At 24.6% G+C, this 20565-nt stretch overlaps 9 protein-coding genes across 9 annotated transcripts; 4 read left to right on the plus strand and 5 right to left on the minus strand. All coding sequences in view use genetic code 12, as the record gives it.

The window, feature by feature from the left end:
* Window positions 1-619: 619 nt before the first annotated feature.
* Window positions 620-4687, minus strand: KGF54_001310 (uncharacterized protein; the record flags this gene model as incomplete). The annotated part of the gene is made up of 1 exon (XM_051761666.1): window positions 620-4687. One exon carries the CDS (start codon window positions 4685-4687, stop codon window positions 620-622), a length of 4068 nt encoding a protein of 1355 aa, XP_051621706.1.
* Window positions 4688-5205: 518 nt separating this feature from the next.
* KGF54_001311 (uncharacterized protein) lies at window positions 5206-8298 on the minus strand (the record flags this gene model as incomplete). The annotated part of the gene is made up of 1 exon (XM_051761667.1): window positions 5206-8298. One exon carries the CDS (start codon window positions 8296-8298, stop codon window positions 5206-5208), a length of 3093 nt encoding a protein of 1030 aa, XP_051621707.1.
* Window positions 8299-8928: 630 nt separating this feature from the next.
* Window positions 8929-10554, minus strand: KGF54_001312 (putative serine/threonine protein kinase; the record flags this gene model as incomplete). The annotated part of the gene is made up of 1 exon (XM_051761668.1): window positions 8929-10554. The coding sequence occupies one exon, from the start codon at window positions 10552-10554 to the stop codon at window positions 8929-8931; it is 1626 nt and encodes a 541-aa protein (XP_051621708.1).
* A 179-nt stretch (window positions 10555-10733) lies between these two features.
* Window positions 10734-13589, minus strand: AGE1 (Age1p; the record flags this gene model as incomplete). Its single annotated transcript, XM_051761669.1, has 1 exon — window positions 10734-13589. The coding sequence occupies one exon, from the start codon at window positions 13587-13589 to the stop codon at window positions 10734-10736; it is 2856 nt and encodes a 951-aa protein (XP_051621709.1).
* Window positions 13590-14462: 873 nt separating this feature from the next.
* Window positions 14463-15329, plus strand: KGF54_001314 (uncharacterized protein; the record flags this gene model as incomplete). Its single annotated transcript, XM_051761670.1, has 1 exon — window positions 14463-15329. One exon carries the CDS (start codon window positions 14463-14465, stop codon window positions 15327-15329), a length of 867 nt encoding a protein of 288 aa, XP_051621710.1.
* A 663-nt stretch (window positions 15330-15992) lies between these two features.
* On the plus strand, window positions 15993-16622 carry YPT1 (Rab family GTPase; the record flags this gene model as incomplete). The annotated part of the gene is made up of 1 exon (XM_051761671.1): window positions 15993-16622. One exon carries the CDS (start codon window positions 15993-15995, stop codon window positions 16620-16622), a length of 630 nt encoding a protein of 209 aa, XP_051621711.1.
* A 195-nt stretch (window positions 16623-16817) lies between these two features.
* KGF54_001316 (uncharacterized protein) lies at window positions 16818-17363 on the minus strand (the record flags this gene model as incomplete). The annotated part of the gene is made up of 1 exon (XM_051761672.1): window positions 16818-17363. The coding sequence occupies one exon, from the start codon at window positions 17361-17363 to the stop codon at window positions 16818-16820; it is 546 nt and encodes a 181-aa protein (XP_051621712.1).
* A 488-nt stretch (window positions 17364-17851) lies between these two features.
* On the plus strand, window positions 17852-19267 carry RPN3 (proteasome regulatory particle lid subunit; the record flags this gene model as incomplete). Its single annotated transcript, XM_051761673.1, has 1 exon — window positions 17852-19267. The coding sequence occupies one exon, from the start codon at window positions 17852-17854 to the stop codon at window positions 19265-19267; it is 1416 nt and encodes a 471-aa protein (XP_051621713.1).
* A 195-nt stretch (window positions 19268-19462) lies between these two features.
* Window positions 19463-20359, plus strand: KGF54_001318 (mitochondrial 37S ribosomal protein mS35; the record flags this gene model as incomplete). The annotated part of the gene is made up of 1 exon (XM_051761674.1): window positions 19463-20359. One exon carries the CDS (start codon window positions 19463-19465, stop codon window positions 20357-20359), a length of 897 nt encoding a protein of 298 aa, XP_051621714.1.
* Between the last annotated feature and the right edge of the window lie 206 nt (window positions 20360-20565).

Below are 20565 nucleotides of genomic sequence, written 5' to 3' on the forward strand. Positions count from 1 at the left end.
CGAAAATTTTACCTATTTACTAGAATTAAGAATTTCAGTTCAATGGCTAAGCGTAAACAATCTTTATCGTTCTGGTATTAAAATAATCAATGATCATAAAAGAGTTTGAAAATTCAAATTAACTAAAATTTTTACAATCTTTCATATTATTTTACCCCATAAATTTTTATTTACTTAAAATTTGAAATTATAAAACACTAAAATAAATATTAAATAAATCCTTATTTGCGTTTTATTTTGGTAAAACTTTTATCCTAAATATGAAACACTGGTTTATGATTACGATTTGTCTTAAATCTTTCACTTAGTCCAAATATTTTCTTGAATATTTCCATATGCCAAAATTTAGGAATAAAATCTTGAAACTGTTATTGTTATTTGTACTATTATTTTAATATTCTATTTTGTACTATACATTTTATTAATTTTCCGAGACATGAAAAGAAAAGATACTAGACTAAAAAAGAAAATAATATTTTAAAAATTCGGTTAAAAAGTTTAGTTAGTAATCAAATTAATAATTACAAACTGTATAAAGATAATTCAATTAATTTGAAATATCGGATACTAATCCGAATATTTATATTAAGATTTACTTTCTAGTCATTTATGTTTAAAGCTATACAAATTCACGTAAAATTTGTTTACAATCATTACAATATTTAACAATATTATCAATTCCATCAATAAAATTATTATCATTTCCGTTAATTAAATTTTTTTCATTTAATTCAAATTTTTTAGATTTTTTAGATTTATATTTTGAATCTTTAACATTCTTTATAATACAGTTTTCCATATAATCACATTTTGATATTTCATCATTTAACCAATTATAAAAATCTTTTTTCAATAAGTTTTCTTCTTTATATTTTAAAATTTGTAATTCAATTAAATAATTATATCTTTTTTCACCAATTTCTTTAAATTCATTTTTTAAGGATTGAACCTTCTCATAATTTTTGGGTATATATGATGAATCTGATAAAAGTATTGATAAATTTTGATAATTATTTATAAAACTTTGATCTTTGAATAATTGAAATGGTTTACTTTCAATGAGTGATGGAATAGTTGTTTTTGTATTATTAACATCAACGTAGTTGCTATTTGATAAAACATTTTCAAAAGTTCCTGGTTTTAAAAATTCTTCTTGAATATCTTTTAAATAAACTGATCTTTGTAATAATAACGGATTTTTTGCAATAAATTCTTCTGCTAAGGTATTTCCTCTATAGACTGTCCAATAATTTATGGTTGATCTACCCATGAAAAATATATTTGATAAAATTAATGCAATAATCACTAAAATGAAGAATTGATTTCTTTGAATAAATTCTAATATGAATTTCAAGACGTTTAAAATTCCATCAAATAACAAATTAATAAAATCATAAATTGTCTTGACCATCCTATTGATAAACATAGTCAACGATACCATGAATCCTATTTTAACTATTGGTTCAGATTGTATATGATCGGGGTCATCAGTATGACTTAATTTACCATAAACATATATAGCTTTTACAATAGGTCCATGATGTCCAACATCATGCATAACCTTTGTATTGATTCTATAATCGTATTTGGAAACTTGATCAATATCAATCCTATTGACTATCGTTCTTATCAATGGATTCCAAATTGAATAATTTGAAAAATCAGTTTTTGAATAATAATATATTTGTGATCTTTTACCACTTATACCAGTAATAATAAATTTAAAAGTATTTGTAAAAGGTGATCCTAAACAAAATTCTATTTTTGATACAGAATAAGTAAAACAATAATATTCATTATCATCCATTTCTTCAATTGTTTGTTGTAAAAGTACTGGTTCTTTTATACCATTTACCAGAATTGGTACGATATCATGACGAGTTAAAATCTTACCACCATCTACACTTCTCCATGGTTTTTTCATTACAATGGAATACTTAACAATTGATGATTCATCTCTAAACATTGCTGAATCATCACCTAAAAATGCATGAAATAAAGCCTTTGGTGGTAATTGATAAGTTTTACGTAAAAGTAATTTAAATTCTGGTGTGAAATCAGTTTGATGAAATTTTCCTAAACCTGAAGTATTTGGTGCAATTGAAGTAGAATTAGTCATTGCTAATCCACCACCACCTAATGTAAATCTATAATTTTGTAATGCATTAGTTGATAATTTTTTACTCAATTGATCCATTTCTTTTAGTATTCTATCATCTTCTTTATCTTTAGCTACTTGAGCCTCGATTTGTTTAAATATACTCAACAGCTCTCTTAAATTATTTGGTTTATCACTTGCTAAATTATTTATCAAATATACAAATTTTTGCTGAATTAAAATTCCATCTTCCAAAAATAATTTTAGTTTAAAAGTACCTTCAACATTATAAATTTTTAATATACCAAAATTTCTTTGAGATACATATTCAACAGAAACACATTCTGAAATCAATCCTTTAAATAATGCAACAAAACCCAAAGCTTGCATATAAAAATATATATGATAATTTGTTAAAAAGCATCGACCACTTAATTCTTGTTTTGAATTAGGTGACCAAATACATCCAAATGACATTATACAATATTCACCAGGTTCAACTATATTTTCGAATAATGCCCTCATTTGAATATCTAAACTTATAAGTTCAACAGGATAAAAACTTGGATAAGGTATACCATTGGTCATATTTTCTTGTTGAAATTTTATCATTTCATAATCTTTGACTTGATAATGATTAGCTTGACGTAAACTTTCATTTCTTGAAAAATAATCTTTCAAGTAATAAAGACCCCAATTAACTGATCCCCAAATATTTGCAGTTAATGCAGTTGGTAATTCCGTAGCTCTTATTGTGCTATATGCAACAATTGCTTGTTTTGTAGTATCAGTCATTATTGGTGGATAAACTTGAGGTAATTTATAAAACCATTTACTATCGTAAGTTCTATCAAAACCTTCAAGAAATCTAGATAATGAAGTAGATACAATACTTTCACCATTTGGATTAATGATTTTTAAATTTGAAATTTCTTGATCTTTTAATGTATTTATAGTAGAAGCAAATTCTGAAAAAATTGGTGGGAATCTACTAGATGCAATTTTAAATAATGGATCATTTAATGGTAACATAGTTATACGATTTCTTTCATTTGTGAAGACTTTTAACCAAGATTTTAATTCAATTAATGATTCAGCTTGTAATATTATACTATTTTCACTAGTTTTCAATTCAAAACAAAATCTTCTATCTTCATTAGGAGAATATCTTAAATTACATAATATTATTCCAAATTTATCAGTTTCTTGAACTGATGTTTGAGTTGGGCTTAATACTAACATTCCAAATACTCCATTTTTAATAAAACACCACCTTCTTTCCCATTTAGGTTTATTTGATTTTTCGACAAAAGTTTTCATAAATAAATATCCATGTTTTTCAATACCAGTTTCATTTATATCCTGTAACGATTTATAACTAATTGTATTTACATGATAATCATTGGAGTTCGTAGATGGGCTAAATTGAATATATGATGATTCTTCAACTTGAGCTTTTGCAGCCATCATATCATCGTACAATTTATCACTAGCTGATGAATATGAATCACTCCATGCTTGAACTCTTTGTACCACTTCCCAAGATTCTCTAATACTATCAGATGCAATATTATCAGAAGCAAATTGACCCCATTTCGTTTGCCATAAATTACTGTTTAATGAAACTAGTAGTTTATCTAATTTAATACTTATATTTTGTAATTCAACAACTAAATCTAATGAAATTTGTATATATTCTTTCCTAACTTGATATAATTGTTTAGCATCTTCTAATACCATTATTGCATCTTTTGTTTTGGAAGTACTCACAAATATACTTAAATACTTATCATATTTTCTTTGACTTACTTCAAATTTTCTTCTAAGTTCTCTATAAGTTTGAACTTGAGTTTTTCTAAATCCATTTAAATCATTTAAGATATGAGGTGCAGGAGCTAAAGAATTAAGACTCATACCCCAAATAGATTTCAACCCATTTAATGAAGCATATAAACATTTAACAGTATATTCTTGATCAACTATACCATTTTGTAAAAAATTAGGTACTAAATGTTCTAAAAATGAATTACAAAAAATTTCAACTTCTTTTACATATTTTGGAATTTTTTTAAGTGATGAATTTATTGCTAATAACCATTGCTCTATATTATTGATTTGTATATCTAAATGATTTGCGGATGCTCTAAAACTTGGACTATCTAATGCTGCTTCTTTAAAATTTACTGATATTAACTTGAATTGTCTTAACAAATGCTTTTGATCATTATTGGCGGATAAATGAGTTGAGGATTGAGCCGTTCTTTGAGATGGTGGTGGCGGCAGACTTAAAGGAACTCTTTGTGCTGTTGATTGTTGTTGTCTTGCTTGATTTTGTTGATGTTGTTGTAAAACTGGTTGTTGATTTTGATTAGGCGCCGGCGCTGATCGTTGTGAAGAGGCCCTTTTAATTGATTGAGTATTTGGAGTACTACTACTATTACTATTTGAACCTTCCGTTCTAATACTATCATCTTTTATGAATACTTGATTACTTTTATTAACAGTATTACTACCATTATTACTCCGAACTGAACCACTTTTCGTTATTGAATTGAGTTGTTGTGGTGTTTGACCACTTGATTGACTCATATTGTTGATTAATTATTATATATTCAAACCTGAAATCTTTAAATGTATATTGTTTATTTCATTTGTTGTTTGGTATGTTAAATTAAAATTAATAAAATCCGGATATTTGTTTAGAGAAAAATAAAAATATTTTGCTGCAAAATTAATTTAATTTTACATTCCATTGCTTCCTACAATATTGAATTTTAAATGCTAATTTTTTGAAGAAATAAAGAAGCAACAGATCCAGAGAGTTGTAACGAGAGACACATACTTGAAACTATCTCTCGACTACAAGAAGGAGTTTTCGTTGAAGTTTCGTAGATATTGGCTTCATAGAGTTATTTGGTTATCTTCCTCTATCGGGTTTAACAAATATTAAATCCGATGAACAAAATGGTACAAAAACCTACAACAGAAGGTTATTCAGAATTTGAATTAATGCAATTATTTTTTTATTTCAATGTCTCTATTTAATCTAAGGAATTATTACATGAATGCAGTTTCAGCTCTATCTAAGTCATATCCTCTTAAAACCTCTATTTTTTGGGTTTATACATAACAGGAGTATTTAAAGGAAATCTATGAATACCCATCATAACATTCTGATTATTAGATTTAGTGGTGGATGAAGAATGATTATTTGAATTTTGAGATTGTTGTGCTTGTTGTTGTTGCTGTTGTTGTTGATGTTGTTTCAAATCTTTTGATGGATCATAACCTATAATTGGACCAAATGTTATTTCTTTTGGTTTTAGAGAGTCTTTTGATTGTGATTGATTTTTGGAAGTTGATGATGTATTTGAATTTTTTCTACTTGAAATTACTTGTGATTGATGAAATTTCTTTGATTGATCTTGTTTGATTGGTTTTGGAAATTGAGTAATTTGTTGTTGTGCATGTTGTGATTGTTGTTGAGCTTGTGATTGATAGAATAATTGTCTTTGTCTAATGAATTGTTCATTTACAACATCTGCATTGTACATTGGTTGATTAATCAAATTCTGTTGTTGTTGCTGTTGTTGCTGCATTTGAAGTTGCATTTGTAACAGCATCTGTAATTCCATTTCCATTTGTAATTGTACTTGTTGTTTCAGTTGCTGATTAATTGGTGAGACGAATGAAGATTGAGCATTCAGTAATGTTGCGTTTGTAGTTAAGTTTGTTGGTGATTGATTAAATGACAATTGTTGTTGTTGTGGTTGTTGCTGTTGTGATTGTTGTGTATTGAACACATTTTGCTCAGTACTAACCATTTGTGGAATATTATTCGTTGATAGAGCATGTATATTCATTCCTGGATGTTGAGGAGTTTGATTGAGATTAAAATTTTGAAATTGTTGTTGATGCTGCTGTTGTTGTCTTAAATTATTTATTGAAAATTGATTAAAATTTGCGAAATTGTTTTGATTTAAACCATTTGAATTATAAATAGGAGCAGTCATTGGACCAGCAGGAATGTTCATATTTAAATTATTAGTTTTACTTAAATCAATTTTTAAATTCTTATTATTTATTGTATTGAATTTATTTTTACTTGGAGTTTCAAAATTTTTTAATGAATGATTTGGAGAATTTGAAGATTTATAAGGTGATGAATCTGCTAATACTGTTTCATTATCATCTGTCGTTGGTTCATATTTATTTATATGATCTCTTAATGAATTTACAACCACTACTTTGGTTTGACCTTTCGTACCCATCATATTAAATTCATGAACTAAATACGCAAATATTTTGGAATTTTTTAAATCAAAATTTGAATTATTATCTGATTCTTCGTTGTTATAAATATATTGAATTATTTTAATATTTTCTTCTGATGATATTAATGATCCATTAATTAAATAATTGAAGAACCCGGCAAAGAAAGTTTTGATGAAAGGTACTTGTAAAATATAACACTTTGAATCTTCATTAAAATATCCATTGATTATGTCAGTCACATTTAGGATTTTTTTACCATTCTTATAAACTTCAATTAAACTACACCAATTTAGCATGGATTCTGAAGATGAACCTTTACAATAAACATTAATTGACATTGTTGATTGAAAATTTGCATGATTCAAATTGGCATTGTGATTTGTAAAAGTTGGTGAAATAGCTGACATTGGAGTAGAAGTTTCTATATGATTGATATTTAAATTTATATCGTGATTAATAAACCAAATTGGTATGTTTCTTTCTTTTAATATTTTGATCATATAATCATCTAACTTATTTATTATGTTATTGTGACAGGTATTCCAAGTTGCTAATTTTGTAAAGATTGTAGTATTATCTCTTGCTTTAGAGCAAATTTTAAAATCAGTCAAATTCAATAAATAATTAGTTTGTTCATCAAATACTTCATCTAATGGTGACGAAGATAATAAAATATCCAATTCTCTATCAATCAATGCATTATTCCTATTTGAATCAATAGAACCTGGATGTAATAAAAAACTCTCGTTACTATTGAATACATCATCAAGTTCACTTGTAGATCCATTAGTCAATGGAGTTTTTATATCTTTTATCAATTTTCCACTTTTACTTAATCTAAATATTCTTGATGATATTTGTTTTGTTGATCTTAATATACCAGTCTTATTAAATAACATTCTCGATATGACCTTATTTTGAGATGTGTTTTTTAAAATGGAATTATTATTTAAATTTGGATCTTCTTTAAATTTTCTATATTTATATAATGATTTGATTAATATATCATCTAAATCTGGATTCCATACTTTATCTTCAGTAAGATTAACATTGGATGATGAATTTGAATTTGATGTAATTGAGTTTGTAACACTTGGTTTACGAAATGTTAAAGGTGATACCATTGATTTATCAATCTTTGAAGCTATTGCATTATTTGGAGTATCTGTAATACTATGATTTATTTTTCTTTTTTTAATAACTGATGATAAATGATCATTTTCATGATCTTGTTCATCAATTGATATTTCCGAATTTTTTGGTGAAATCTCAGGAGCAACTTCTAAAGAAGGTGTTGCTGTTGCTATTGTAGTGGTTGTGATTGTGGTTGTTGCCGATGGCTTCTTATTTGACAATAATAATTTATTTGGAGTTAAAAATTCATCAAACTTATCATTAACTATTTTTGAATTTTGAGTGTTGTACGGTATATTATTTTCTTTATTATCATCTTCATAAATTGAACTTAAATTTGTATTATTTTGTTGCGTTGAATTATTTAAAGATGACCAAATATCATGATCAGTATCTTCATTATCTTCTTCAATATCTTGACTCTCTTTCTCTAGTCCATCTTTTGGAGTATTTTCTAAACTATCTTCTTTATCTAGTGATTTGTTTAATGATTCAAGAAATCTGTTATAATCTTTACCACTTGAATTTGAAATTGATCTTTTATGATTTATAACTTTATTTAAATTATTATCTGTAGTTGAAGTTAAAAATTTTCTAGGTGATAAAATATTTGGTGAATTAAAATTAAAAGTTGGTGAAAAACTTAAACCAAATGAAAATGAAGGAGTTGTTGTTCTGTTAATACTTTGTTGTAAAATTTGATTATTTGTATTTGAATTAATATTGTTATTGTGCTTGCATCTTGGAGTCTCTGGTGGTTGTAATGATATAGATGGAATATTATCTGGCATTGAAAAAGTTGTGTTGCTAAAAATTCCTGTACTTTAGTATTATGGTTGCCAATTACCAACCAGTGGAAATTTTAAATGTATAGTATTAGTGAGTTGAATTGTAAAACCAGCTCGACAACAAGACTAGACAAAATTATAAATATGTTGATAAATTAATTGGATTAAAAGCAAACAAAAAAAAAAAGTTAATGATATGAATTGAATAGAAAATTGAAGTTGATTAAGTAAAATACCTATTGATTGTATAAATATACAAAGGATAGATTATAATTTAAACACGCTTAAAAATTAATCTTTATTTTTTTAATTGTTTTAAATTTAAAGTAAAATATTTACGCGTAAAATTTGACAGTTTTAATTTATATAAGGAGGTAGAAGATTTTTATGTATATTAAATTAATTACAGTTAACATTTAACTTTTATAGCAATTTAAGATCTAAATCCGCCTTCAAAAGGAATATAATCCTCAACTTATCAATCTTTTAACTCTACTTAGGAATATTTACATTGATTGTTATTTTATTTACATTATTTGTATATTAATTATTAAGAAAGAATAGAAAAAAGCTATCATAAAAAAAAACAAAAATCAATTATATAGTCATTAGCCACTTTCACTATTCAAAAATTCATAATAATTTTTCAATTTCTTCAACTAATGCATGACATAATCCAGGATTATTTAATTCATAACGATTCATAACTTGAATTAATTGTAATACACATTTTTGAGTTGTTTCATCTTTACCTCTTTCTAATACTTGATTTAAACTTTGGAAAAAAATTGATTTTTTTGAAGTTTGATCATTTATATCATCATTATCATTATCAGGAAATACTTGATATTGATATTTTGGTTGATTTGGATATGCTTGTTGATGAAGTTTTATTAATCTTGAATATGGAGTTTTAGATTCATTAAATGAATTTTCAATTTCAAAATTTTTATTTTCTTCATCTTCTTCAATATCATTTTTTGTTAATTTAACATCAATATTATTTAATTCATTATCAAATATTAAATTTTTAAGTTTTGATTCGGTTTTAATTTTATTATTATTGTTATTAACTTTTGTATATGGAGTATTATTTTCTTTATCCATTTGTGCTTGAAATGTTCGAGTAAATTCCCATTCAATTTTATTTTTATTATTATCATCATTATCTTCTTCATCAATCATTTTTAATGGTTTATTACCTAAATTTTCAGCTAAATTTAAATTTAAATTTAATTTATGTCTTGGTTTTGATCTATTTCTTGTATTTAAATGTGCATTTTTCGAAACTATTAATTTAATTAATTCATTTTTTATAATTTCATTTGTTTTTAAAGGTTTTTTAACAAAAGGTTGTACTATTAATTTTTTACAATTTGGTCTTTTTTCAGGATCATGACAACAACATTGTTTTACAAAATCTTTTATATCATTTGAATAATTATTACCTTTTAATTCTGGTGATTTTCTTTTTGGAATTTCAAATATTATTTTTAATGGATCATATTCTGATAATGGTGGTGCTCCAGTAATCATTTCAATAACAGTTATACCTAATGACCAAACATCTGCTTTATAATCATAACCTTCATATCTTTTATATTTATAATGATTATTTGAACCTCTTGTTATAACTTCTGGTGCCATCCAAAATGGTGTACCAACAAATGTTTGTTTTTTTAATTTTGTTAATGTTATATCTGAACTAACTCCAAAATCTCCAATTTTAACCTTGGCATCATCAGTTAATAATATATTTGCTGATTTAATATCTCTATGAACTTTATGTTCATCATGTAAATATGATAATCCTAATAAAACTTGTCTAATTATATAACTAACAATTGATTCTGATAATTTTTTATGATATTTAATTAAATCAGAACATGAACCACCTCCACAATATTCCATTACTATAACTAAATTAGATTCTTGTGCAAAACTTTTAATATATTTAACAACATTATCATGTCTTAATTTGAATAAAAATTGAATTTCCTTAAAAATCTGTCTCATATCATCAGTTGAATCATCCATATTAATTACTTTTAATGCAACATATTTTGGTTTTCCATTAATTGGTTTAGAAGAATAATCAGTTGCCCTATAAACATCTCCAAAATTACCTCTACCAATATTCTTGAAATCTCCATATTTCATTGGCGAATTTGGTGAAGGAAGCTGATTTTGTTTTTGGATCTGCTGATGTATCATTAAATGGTTGTTAATTTTCTCAAGGGATTTCAATCCTTCGTTCATGTAATTTGTGAATATTTTGATGTGGTGCTGATTGGAATTGAAAAAATTGTTATGTTTAATTATAATTTATTTGTTTATATTTGTAGCATTTAAAACTTGTATAATGTACCTTAAATACTGCATATAGCGAATATATAATTTGCAGCCAAATAGATAAAATCTAAAAAACTTTATTGAAACTATTTTTTGTTACCAGTATTTGTACAACCATTTAATAATAACAATTCCGAAACAACGAAATATTTTTTATGACTTGGATCGGATTCCATTTGAATATATTTTCTCAAGCTATATTCATAAAGACTAATAATTTGAGTCTCATCTTTATTTGGTACATTAACTTGTAAATCTAAATTTATATCAGCACCACATAGTATTGCTTTCAATTCATCATGAATTAAAATTCTTTGAATAGAATTTATTAAAAAATTGTTTATATTTGGGATGCTTTCAACAAATTTTTTATCTGTATATTTTGATTTTATAAATGTTAATCTTGTTTCAAAATCAGAATTTGCATTAATTTTATGAGTTGGATTCAAGTTTGCTTCCATATATGAATTGACTTCTCGATTGTTTATGTAATTTAGAAGAACTTGTGATTCATTTTCAAATTTATCTAATTTCAACGATCTTATTTTTGTAATATGAGATCCCATATTTCTATGACATGATGCACAATTTACACACATGCAAATCAAAAAGTTGATTGAAACCCATTCAACCAGTTCCAACAGTCCACAATCTATACATTGATTATTATTACTGTTTGGTATCAGTTTAACAATATTTAAATTATCATCATCATCATCAAAAAATGGGTCTTTTGAAGTTATTGATATTGGTGAAACAGATCTATCTGTAGAGCCAGGAATAATCGGTTTTGATCCAAAATCTGTTATAATTTTTGTTATATGTTTTTTACTCGGCTTTAATTCATTACCACCAAATCTTTGTTGTAATCTATCAGTATTAACTAATTGTCCAGCATTATACAATGCTTTAACCCATTTATTTCTATCCTCATTATTGAATGCTTGGAATACATGTTTTGAACCAGTTGATGTTATGATTTCAAAACAAAATTGTCTTTTGTCATGAGTAACTGCTTTGACACTTGATAATGCAATCTCAATTGGTTTATTTATGGGTGTTTTACCTTTTCTCCAATCTGCATATTCTATTAATTGACCTTTTCTCAAAACTACCCATTCTTTATGCCAACCTGTTTTTTTTTGTCCACCTAATGAAAATAATATACCAGACTTTTCAGAATCATTGTCTTTTAAAATTACTTGATGATCATTTGGCGGGTTACTATCTGAAAATATTAAATCAAAGTTTTCTTTGGTGACTAAAAAGTCATCAATTGTGTCTATATTGGTGACTCCATTAGTGGATGGTTGCTGTTGTTGTTGAGTAGGTTGTTGTTGTAAGTGATTTAATCTATTATACCGTATCAAATTGGTTAATTCTTCACTTGATTGACTAGCTTCAATCATTTGTCTGAATTGATATTTTTCACTGTTAAATCTAGTTAATGCGTATAAATAAATTTGATAATTTTCACCAATTAAAAACAGATTTGATTTTTTATCTAAAAATAATTTAAAATTTAGTAATTTGGGGTGAAATGGATCATTTTTTAAATTTATAAATTTGAACAATTTTTCGCATAAATCATTAACATATTGATTGTTTGTTATTTTACTTAATTGATTTAAATAATCAAATTTTGATAATTCAAAATTTTTCTTTTTCAATAGTAATTTCGATTCTGGTCTTTCTTTATCATTTGATAAATATTTATTTAACCAACCATAATACTCTTTTGAATCACTCTCAAATTGTTTTTTCATTTGTGTTAATTCAGATTGTTGATTTGGATTCTCAATTTGTTGCACCAATATACTATTGAAGATTTTAGTAAATAATTTATGATCACATACATTGTCAAAAAAGAAATTTATATTTTTTTCAAATGAATCAAACAAATTTTTGAATGAGTGTTGAAATTCTTTTTTAAAACCAAATTCCTGTAATAATGACTCGGATTCTAAATCAGTCAATTGATTAATTTCTTCCATAATTCTAAATTTATAAGTTGTCAATCTTCTTACTGTTGATTCTAACATTTTGAAATCATCAATCAACGATGAATAAACTTTCTTAGCCGTGGGTATAGTGTCTTCATATTTTGATAAAGTTTTTCTAAATTCTGGTCCATCTTCTATATTAAAACTAAATTCTTTTCTAAAATCTCCTAAACTGTAAGATAGTGATTCTGGAATATTTTGTTGTTGTTGTTGTTGTTGTTGTTGTTGTTGTTGCTGAGTAGGTGTAATTGGTGAGGACAATGACAGGTCAGTACTTTGTTTTTGTATGATAGGAGGAAATGAAGAAGTTTGTTGTGGTACTGGTGATGACTTTACTTGTAATTTATCTACCCATAGACTAAATTTTAAAAAATATGTAAATTCTTTACTTTGTGAATCTTGTTCCCATACTGAGATTGTTAATTTAGTATTATTTATTATATTTTTATTATAAAAATCATTTATAATTAATTTTTGAAATTCTAATAAATTCTCATCAATTGGAAGTTGTTTATATTCAATTTTGGAAATTTCAACTAATGGATCATTTGATTCAGTTTGTATTATTTTACTTAATTTTTCGAAATTATCTATATCATAAGATTTAACAATTAATAATACTCTATCTTGAATATTATTTTGAGGTTTAATTGATACATGAAGTTTAAATTTATTAAAATTTGGATCAATTTTTATTAATAAAGGATATTTTGAAATTTCCTCGGGGTCATTTATATTCTGTATATAATTAAATTGTTCTTCTATAATTTTTTGAGTTTGAGTTTCTTGTTTTGTAATTGATAATACATTTTTATTTTCATCTAATGGTATTATAATTCTTTCTAAATCTTCATTATCTGTTAAAATTAATTTATTTAATGAAACATTTGTATTATTAATCTGATTATATGGAAATGAAAATTTTGATAATAATTCCATTTAAATTATTTATGATGATATTGACTAATTGTTGATTGAAGACTAATTGATATAAGTTGGTAAATCAAAACACTTTTCATAAAATTTAAATTTAAAATTGGTTGTCAAAAATTGGTTGTTTTAAAATTGAATTATTAATAAAAAATTATAAAAACAAAAACAATAGTTTAATATATTATGTACTGTATATAAATAAATAGCGAGTAAATCTTTGTATTGTGTTATAAAATTTGCCTCCTCCGCCAAGCTCTGTATTAAATTTAAGTCGATGATTTAGATTTAGATCATACGGTTCATCAATTATTTATAAATTATAATACGGTTGAATTCTAATATACGAGAAAATTGAATATTAATAAAATATTCTATGAAAACTACATTATTAATTAAAATTTTGAAGTTGACAGTTTATAATACTTGAAGATGATATTTGTTCAAAAATGGTCTATATCTTTATTCAACTAGAAGAAGTACTTAAGTTCTAAGTATCAAAAGTTAAACTCAACAATTTTATTTGTAAACAATTTAATGAATTATTTATTTTCCACAAATCTGAAAAATAATTTAATTTTTTATTTTTATCTCCAATTTATTTTATTTATTTTATTTACTAAGAATAAATCTAACAACAATTTATTATTTATTAAGGTATCCACCAAAAAAGACATTGGATTTATATAAATAGTTTGATTTTATCCAATTAGCTAAATAACAACTACATAATAACTATTTCAGAAAGTCCATTGCTCATAATAATATTTTTACTTGTTAAAGTTTACTACCAGAACGATATATTAAATAATTATTTACTTAAACCCTGTTAAACCGAAATCAAATAAAAATTGAAATATCAACAACAAACAATAAAAGATAATGACTACATATTTACCAACTATAATATTGGATCCATTTGAAAAATATAGACCATTTCCTGAAAATCCTAAAAATTTATTTGAAGCTCATTGGCATGAAATAATTGGATCAGTTATATTTTATTTTACAATTCAACAATTATCAAAACCAATTTCAAAATATTTTTTTGGTAAACATTATATAAATTTAAAACCTAATACTAAAATAAATTTTGATGTTCATATAACTTCAATGGTACAATGTTTTATATCAATTGGTTTATTAATACCTCATTTTAATAATCCTCATTTTCAAAATAGATTAAATGATCCAATAAATTCATTATTAGGTTCAACTCCATTTGGTACTTTACTTGCTTCATTAACTGCTGGATATTTTATTTGGGATTTATTCATTTGTTTAAAATATTATAAATTATTTGGTATTGGATTTTTATTACATGCAATTGCTGCATTATATGCAATGGGTTGTGCTTTCATTCCTTATTGTCAACCTTGGGGTGCTGCATTTTTATCATTTGAGTTAAGTACACCATTTGTAAATTTAAATTGGTTTGCTTCTCATTTACCTGTAGGGACATTTAGTGATAAATTTATAATTATAAATGGTTTATTATTAATGATTGTATTTTTTTTTGTTAGAATTATATGGGGAATATATGCTGTTATTCAAATGGGTAATGATATGTTATATTCATTAGATCAAATTAATTTATTTATACCTTTTTCAATATTATTAATGAATTTTGGTTTAAATTTATTAAATATTTATTGGTTTTATAAAATGGTTAAAATTGCAATGAAAAAAGCAAATGGTAATAAAACAAAAACAGTTTCATCATCAAAACAAACTTCAAAAGTAGATTAAAGAAAAATATTAATATAATAGAAGTTTAAAACAGTTATATATAAATTAAAAATTAGACAAAGTTTTTTTGCATCATCAATTAGAGTAGTCGTAATTATTGGTTCAGCTTTGAATTCAAACTCTTGTTTCTTATCTGAAACTTATCATATTAATATTTTATAGTACTGTGTTACTGTAGTATAAGTATGATACTGGTAGTGTAAATCAAACTAAAAAACAATCACTATTATTTAATAATCGCCATTTTCAAATATTTCTTTTTTACAACACAAATTAAAATTAAAATCTAAAATAATAATAATTTTAAGCAAACAACAACTAATTACTTACTTATCTTTTTGATACAATTATTGATTAATACTTACACACAATCATCAATTTAATTCTATTAATATATACTATTAATTGATACATTCACATTCTCAGTACACATTTGTTCATTATATATAAGATATAATATTACTATACTATATATACTTATACAGTTTTTACACGAAATCAAGTTTTTTTTTATTTTTAAATACGAGGTCATTTGAATTTATACATATTCAATAAAGAATAAGTCAAACTTTGCCACTTCAATATTTTAATTATACACTTACTATCCTTTAATTAGATCATAAATCTTAACAAAATCAATACTTATATACACACAATAAGAAAATGAATAACGAATACGATTATTTATTTAAATTATTATTAATTGGAGATTCAGGAGTTGGTAAATCATGTTTATTATTAAGATTTGCTGATGATACATATACACCAGATTATATTTCAACAATTGGTGTAGATTTTAAAATTAGAACAATTGAATTAGATGGTAAAACTATAAAATTACAAATTTGGGATACTGCAGGACAAGAAAGATTTAGAACTATAACATCATCATATTATAGAGGAGCTCATGGTATTATTATAGTTTATGATGTTACTGATCAAGAAAGTTTTAATAATGTTAAACAATGGTTACAAGAAATTGATCGCTATGCTACTGGTGGAGTAATGAAATTATTAGTTGGTAATAAAGCTGATTTATCAGATAAAAAAATTGTTGAATATACTACAGCAAAAGAATTTTCAGATGCTTTAGATATACCATTTTTAGAAACTTCAGCATTAAGTTCTACTAATGTTGAACAAGCTTTTATTACAATGGCTAGACAAATTAAAGCTCAAATGACAAATAATTCAAATTCAAGTGGTAATCAAGTTGGTGGATCAAAAGGTAAAAGTAATGTTAATTTAAGAGGTGAATCTTTAACTTCAAATCAATCAAATGGATGTTGTTAAGTGTGTTATATAAAATTTTTTTTTTGGATATAAATAATAATAATAATAGTATAATAATAGTATAATGATAGTTTACTTTCTTTTATCTTTTCTCTACTTATTCTGAACCTCTCTTTATTAATACAAAACTTAGGGTTAAGATTTACTAATGTATTAAAATTTACCCTAATTGTTTTACATATATATTTTCTTTACCTATCTAATTACATAAATATAATATTGAACATAAAGATTATCATCATCATCTCTAGCAAATCTACCTTTCCCAATTAAATTTTCTTTTAAAACCCATTTAAATTCTTCTTCAACAGAATCATCAAATATAAATGAAGGATTACAAGTAACAAAACTTTCATCAATTGTAGCTTCTTTTGATTTATTGGTGATAACATCAACCGATGGTTTAGTTAATTGTACTCTACCTCCATAATTCACTTTAACACCTGATCCATTGGGGGTTTTCCCATATAATTTACAATCTAAATAAGCAGTATTTATTGATATATTAATATTTAAATCATCAGTACCAAAAATTTCATTAACTAGTAATTGGAAACCAAATTCATTATCAATTGATTTAATTTCTCCATTTTCTATAGTTGCTAAATTTAATGTTTTATCTATTTTGGTATTTGTATAAATATGTTGTGGATCTGATTTTAATTTCAAATTAAATGTTAAAACGGGGATTAATTTTGGTTGTGTTGGGAAATTTGGTAATTGTTTTAAAATTGTTGACATTTTTATTAGTTAATTCGATTCAATTGAGTAGTAGTGAGTTAGAAGAACTGATGATCGAAGAGCTTAAGTTTAAATTATGTAAGTGTTGGAATTTAGTTTTCCGGGGAAATTGATTATTTAGTTCAAACCTTGTGGTTTACGCATTAATTTAGATTTAGTATCTAATTAAGCAAATGCAATTTAGATACCAACATCTAACTATTGCATTGTTGTTATATACTTTATAGATCTTTATTAAACAAATAAGGTCAAATTTGCAGTTTAAAACCACTTGGTCTTCAATAGGTTTTATTCATTCTATTGATTGTATTGTAAGTTTAAAACGAAATCTTAAGTGTGTCAAAATATTTGTGTAGTGTTAAAATCAAAATTAAGAAAATTGAAACTTCAACTTTCCAATTTAATTTTTCTCTATTGCCACCAATTTAGAATAAATTCAAATTCATTTATTTTAGTAATCTTCTACCTACTGCTTCATATCATTAATCATGTCAGAATCAAAGGATATTGAAATGAAAGATGCAGATGCATCAATTGAAGAAACTAAACAAATAATTGAAGAAATTGAATCATCTTTTAATTTATTAGAAAAAGCTTCAAATACATTTGATAATAGATATATTTCAAAAGTATTTCGTGATTTTGGACCATTAAGAAAAAAAATCTTACAAAATGATCAAGTATTACCAACAATAATAAATAATGTATTCCCAACTAATAATCAATATAAAGAACATTTATTAAAACTTTTCAATTCATCACCGTTAGATAAATCGGACAAGTCTTATTCATTCATTCCAGAAATTGAATTATATATTTATTTATTGATACAAGTCTATTTATTAGACACTGAAAAAATCACAGAATTAAACGAATTGAGTCCTCATTTAATTAAATTAATGAATTCATATAATAGACGTTCATTAGATTTCATACAGGCGAAAATATGGTTTTATATAAGTAGAGGTAAAGAATTAACTGGAGATTTATTATCGGTAAGAAATGAATTATTATTTAGTTTAAGAACTGCAAGTTTAAGACATGATACAGAAACTACAGCATCAATTATAACATTATTATTAAGAAATTATTTATTATCTCATGATATTCAACAAGCTTCAAATTTAGTTGAAAAAGTTACTTTCCCAGATAATGCAGCAAATGCATTAGTTGCAAGATATTATTATTATTTGGCAAGAATTAATGCAGTCCAATTGGATTATTCAAGTGCTCATGAATGTGTTATTGCAGCTATAAGAAAAGCTCCACAAACAAAATTAGCAAATGGATTTTTACAATCAGCAACAAAATTAAATATTGTTATTGAATTATTAATGGGAGAAATTCCAGAATTGAAAACTTTTAAATCCAACAAGGGGAATTTAGATCCTTATTTTAATGTAACGAAAGCTGTAAAATTAGGTGACTTAAAATTTTTTAAAGAAGTATTGAAGAAATATGAATCAGCTTTTAAAAAAGATGATAATTATACATTAATTTTAAGATTACGTCAAAATGTTATAAAAACAGGTATTAGAATTATTTCATTATCATATTCAAAAATATCATTAAAAGATATTTGTATTAAATTACATTTGGATTCAGAAGAATCAACAGAATATATAGTATCAAAAGCTATAAGAGATGGAGTTATAGAAGCAACAATAAATCATGAAAAAGGGTTTATGCAATCAAATGAAATATTAGATATTTATTCAACAAAATTACCACAACAAGAATTTGATCAAAGAATTAAATTTTGTTTATCATTACATAATGATAGTGTTAAGTCAATGAGATTTCCTAATGATAATGAACAAAAAATTACTAATAAAGAAATTGAAAATGATGAGGTTGAATTATTAAAAGCTATTGAAGAAGGTGATTTGGATGATTTCTTATAGATTATTTATACTAATAGCTATAGCATTTTAATAAAAAACGAAAGTTGTATCAAATGTTTAATCTCTCCAAATTTTTCAATCTCAATTGGTAGTTGAGTTTGTTAGTGAAAAAATGTTTTGTATTGAAATATGGAAAGTTTTTTTTTTCATATAAAATCAATCAATCAATCAATCAATTTGGTTTAATCAGACAATATGAAATCATTAAGATTGATAAGGCAATATTCAAAAAAGCCTGAATTATTCTTAAACCCTCATGCATGGGAAGGTTTACCAGCCGATCAAATTTTCCAATTACATCAAATCAGAAAAAATTACTTAGGTGAAGCATATAATCCAACCAATGAAGAAAGAACTGCAATTTTATCAACAATAACATCATTATCTAAAAATAAACCTACATTAGATTATTCATTTGAAATTGAAAATTTTAAAGAAAGAGTAATGAATAATACCCCTATGAAAGATAGAGGAAAACCACAAAAATTAAGTAATCAATTTGTTGTAAATTCAGGATCTATTCCACATAATGAAACAAGATATGAACAATTAAATAGAATATCAGCTTTTGAAATGCCGTTATTAGCAAAATATCGCGAAATTTACACTCCACCAAACACCACAGAATCACCAATAAAATTAATTTATAATTCAGATTTTTCAAATGAAACTTCAAATCAATTTAATAGAAAAGTTACATTATTTGTAAAATTAAAAGATTTAAAATTATCACCAAAACAAGAACATAAATTTAAAATACTATCAGGTAAAAGATTTCATCATAGTTTACAAACTTTTCAATTAAAATCTGAAAAATTTCCAGAAGCTTCACAAAATGTAACTTGGTTAATATCAACTTTCAATAAATTATTAAAAGAATCAAAAGATTTATCAAAGGAGACTTTTGAAGATATTCCATTGGATAAACGTCATATGAAAACTTGGACTACAAAAAAGAAACCAGTTGAATTTCCTGAAAATTGGAAAAAACCTGAAGATGCTCCAATAAAGAGACATGAGATTGTTTCTGAATTGGTTGAAATAAGTAAAAATAAATTAGATAATGATCAATTACAGAAAATAAGTCCATAAAGTTGTATATATATTTAAAATTAATGTAAATAGAACATTTATTGTAAATTGAGAAATTAGTTCTCTTTACGTGTAGCTCAAATATTATTAAATTAAAATTTTGGTTTGTGTTTCAAATTTTCAAAACAAATTTTGAAACTTGAAATAAATTAATAAAATTAATTTTAGTAGATCAAATTAATCAACTAGTTAGAACAATCCATCAC

This window comes from Candida jiufengensis (assembly GCF_024610255.1).
Source record: "Candida jiufengensis strain CBS 10846 chromosome Unknown scaffold6, whole genome shotgun sequence".
Lineage (NCBI taxonomy): Eukaryota > Fungi > Ascomycota > Pichiomycetes > Serinales > Debaryomycetaceae > Lodderomyces > Lodderomyces jiufengensis.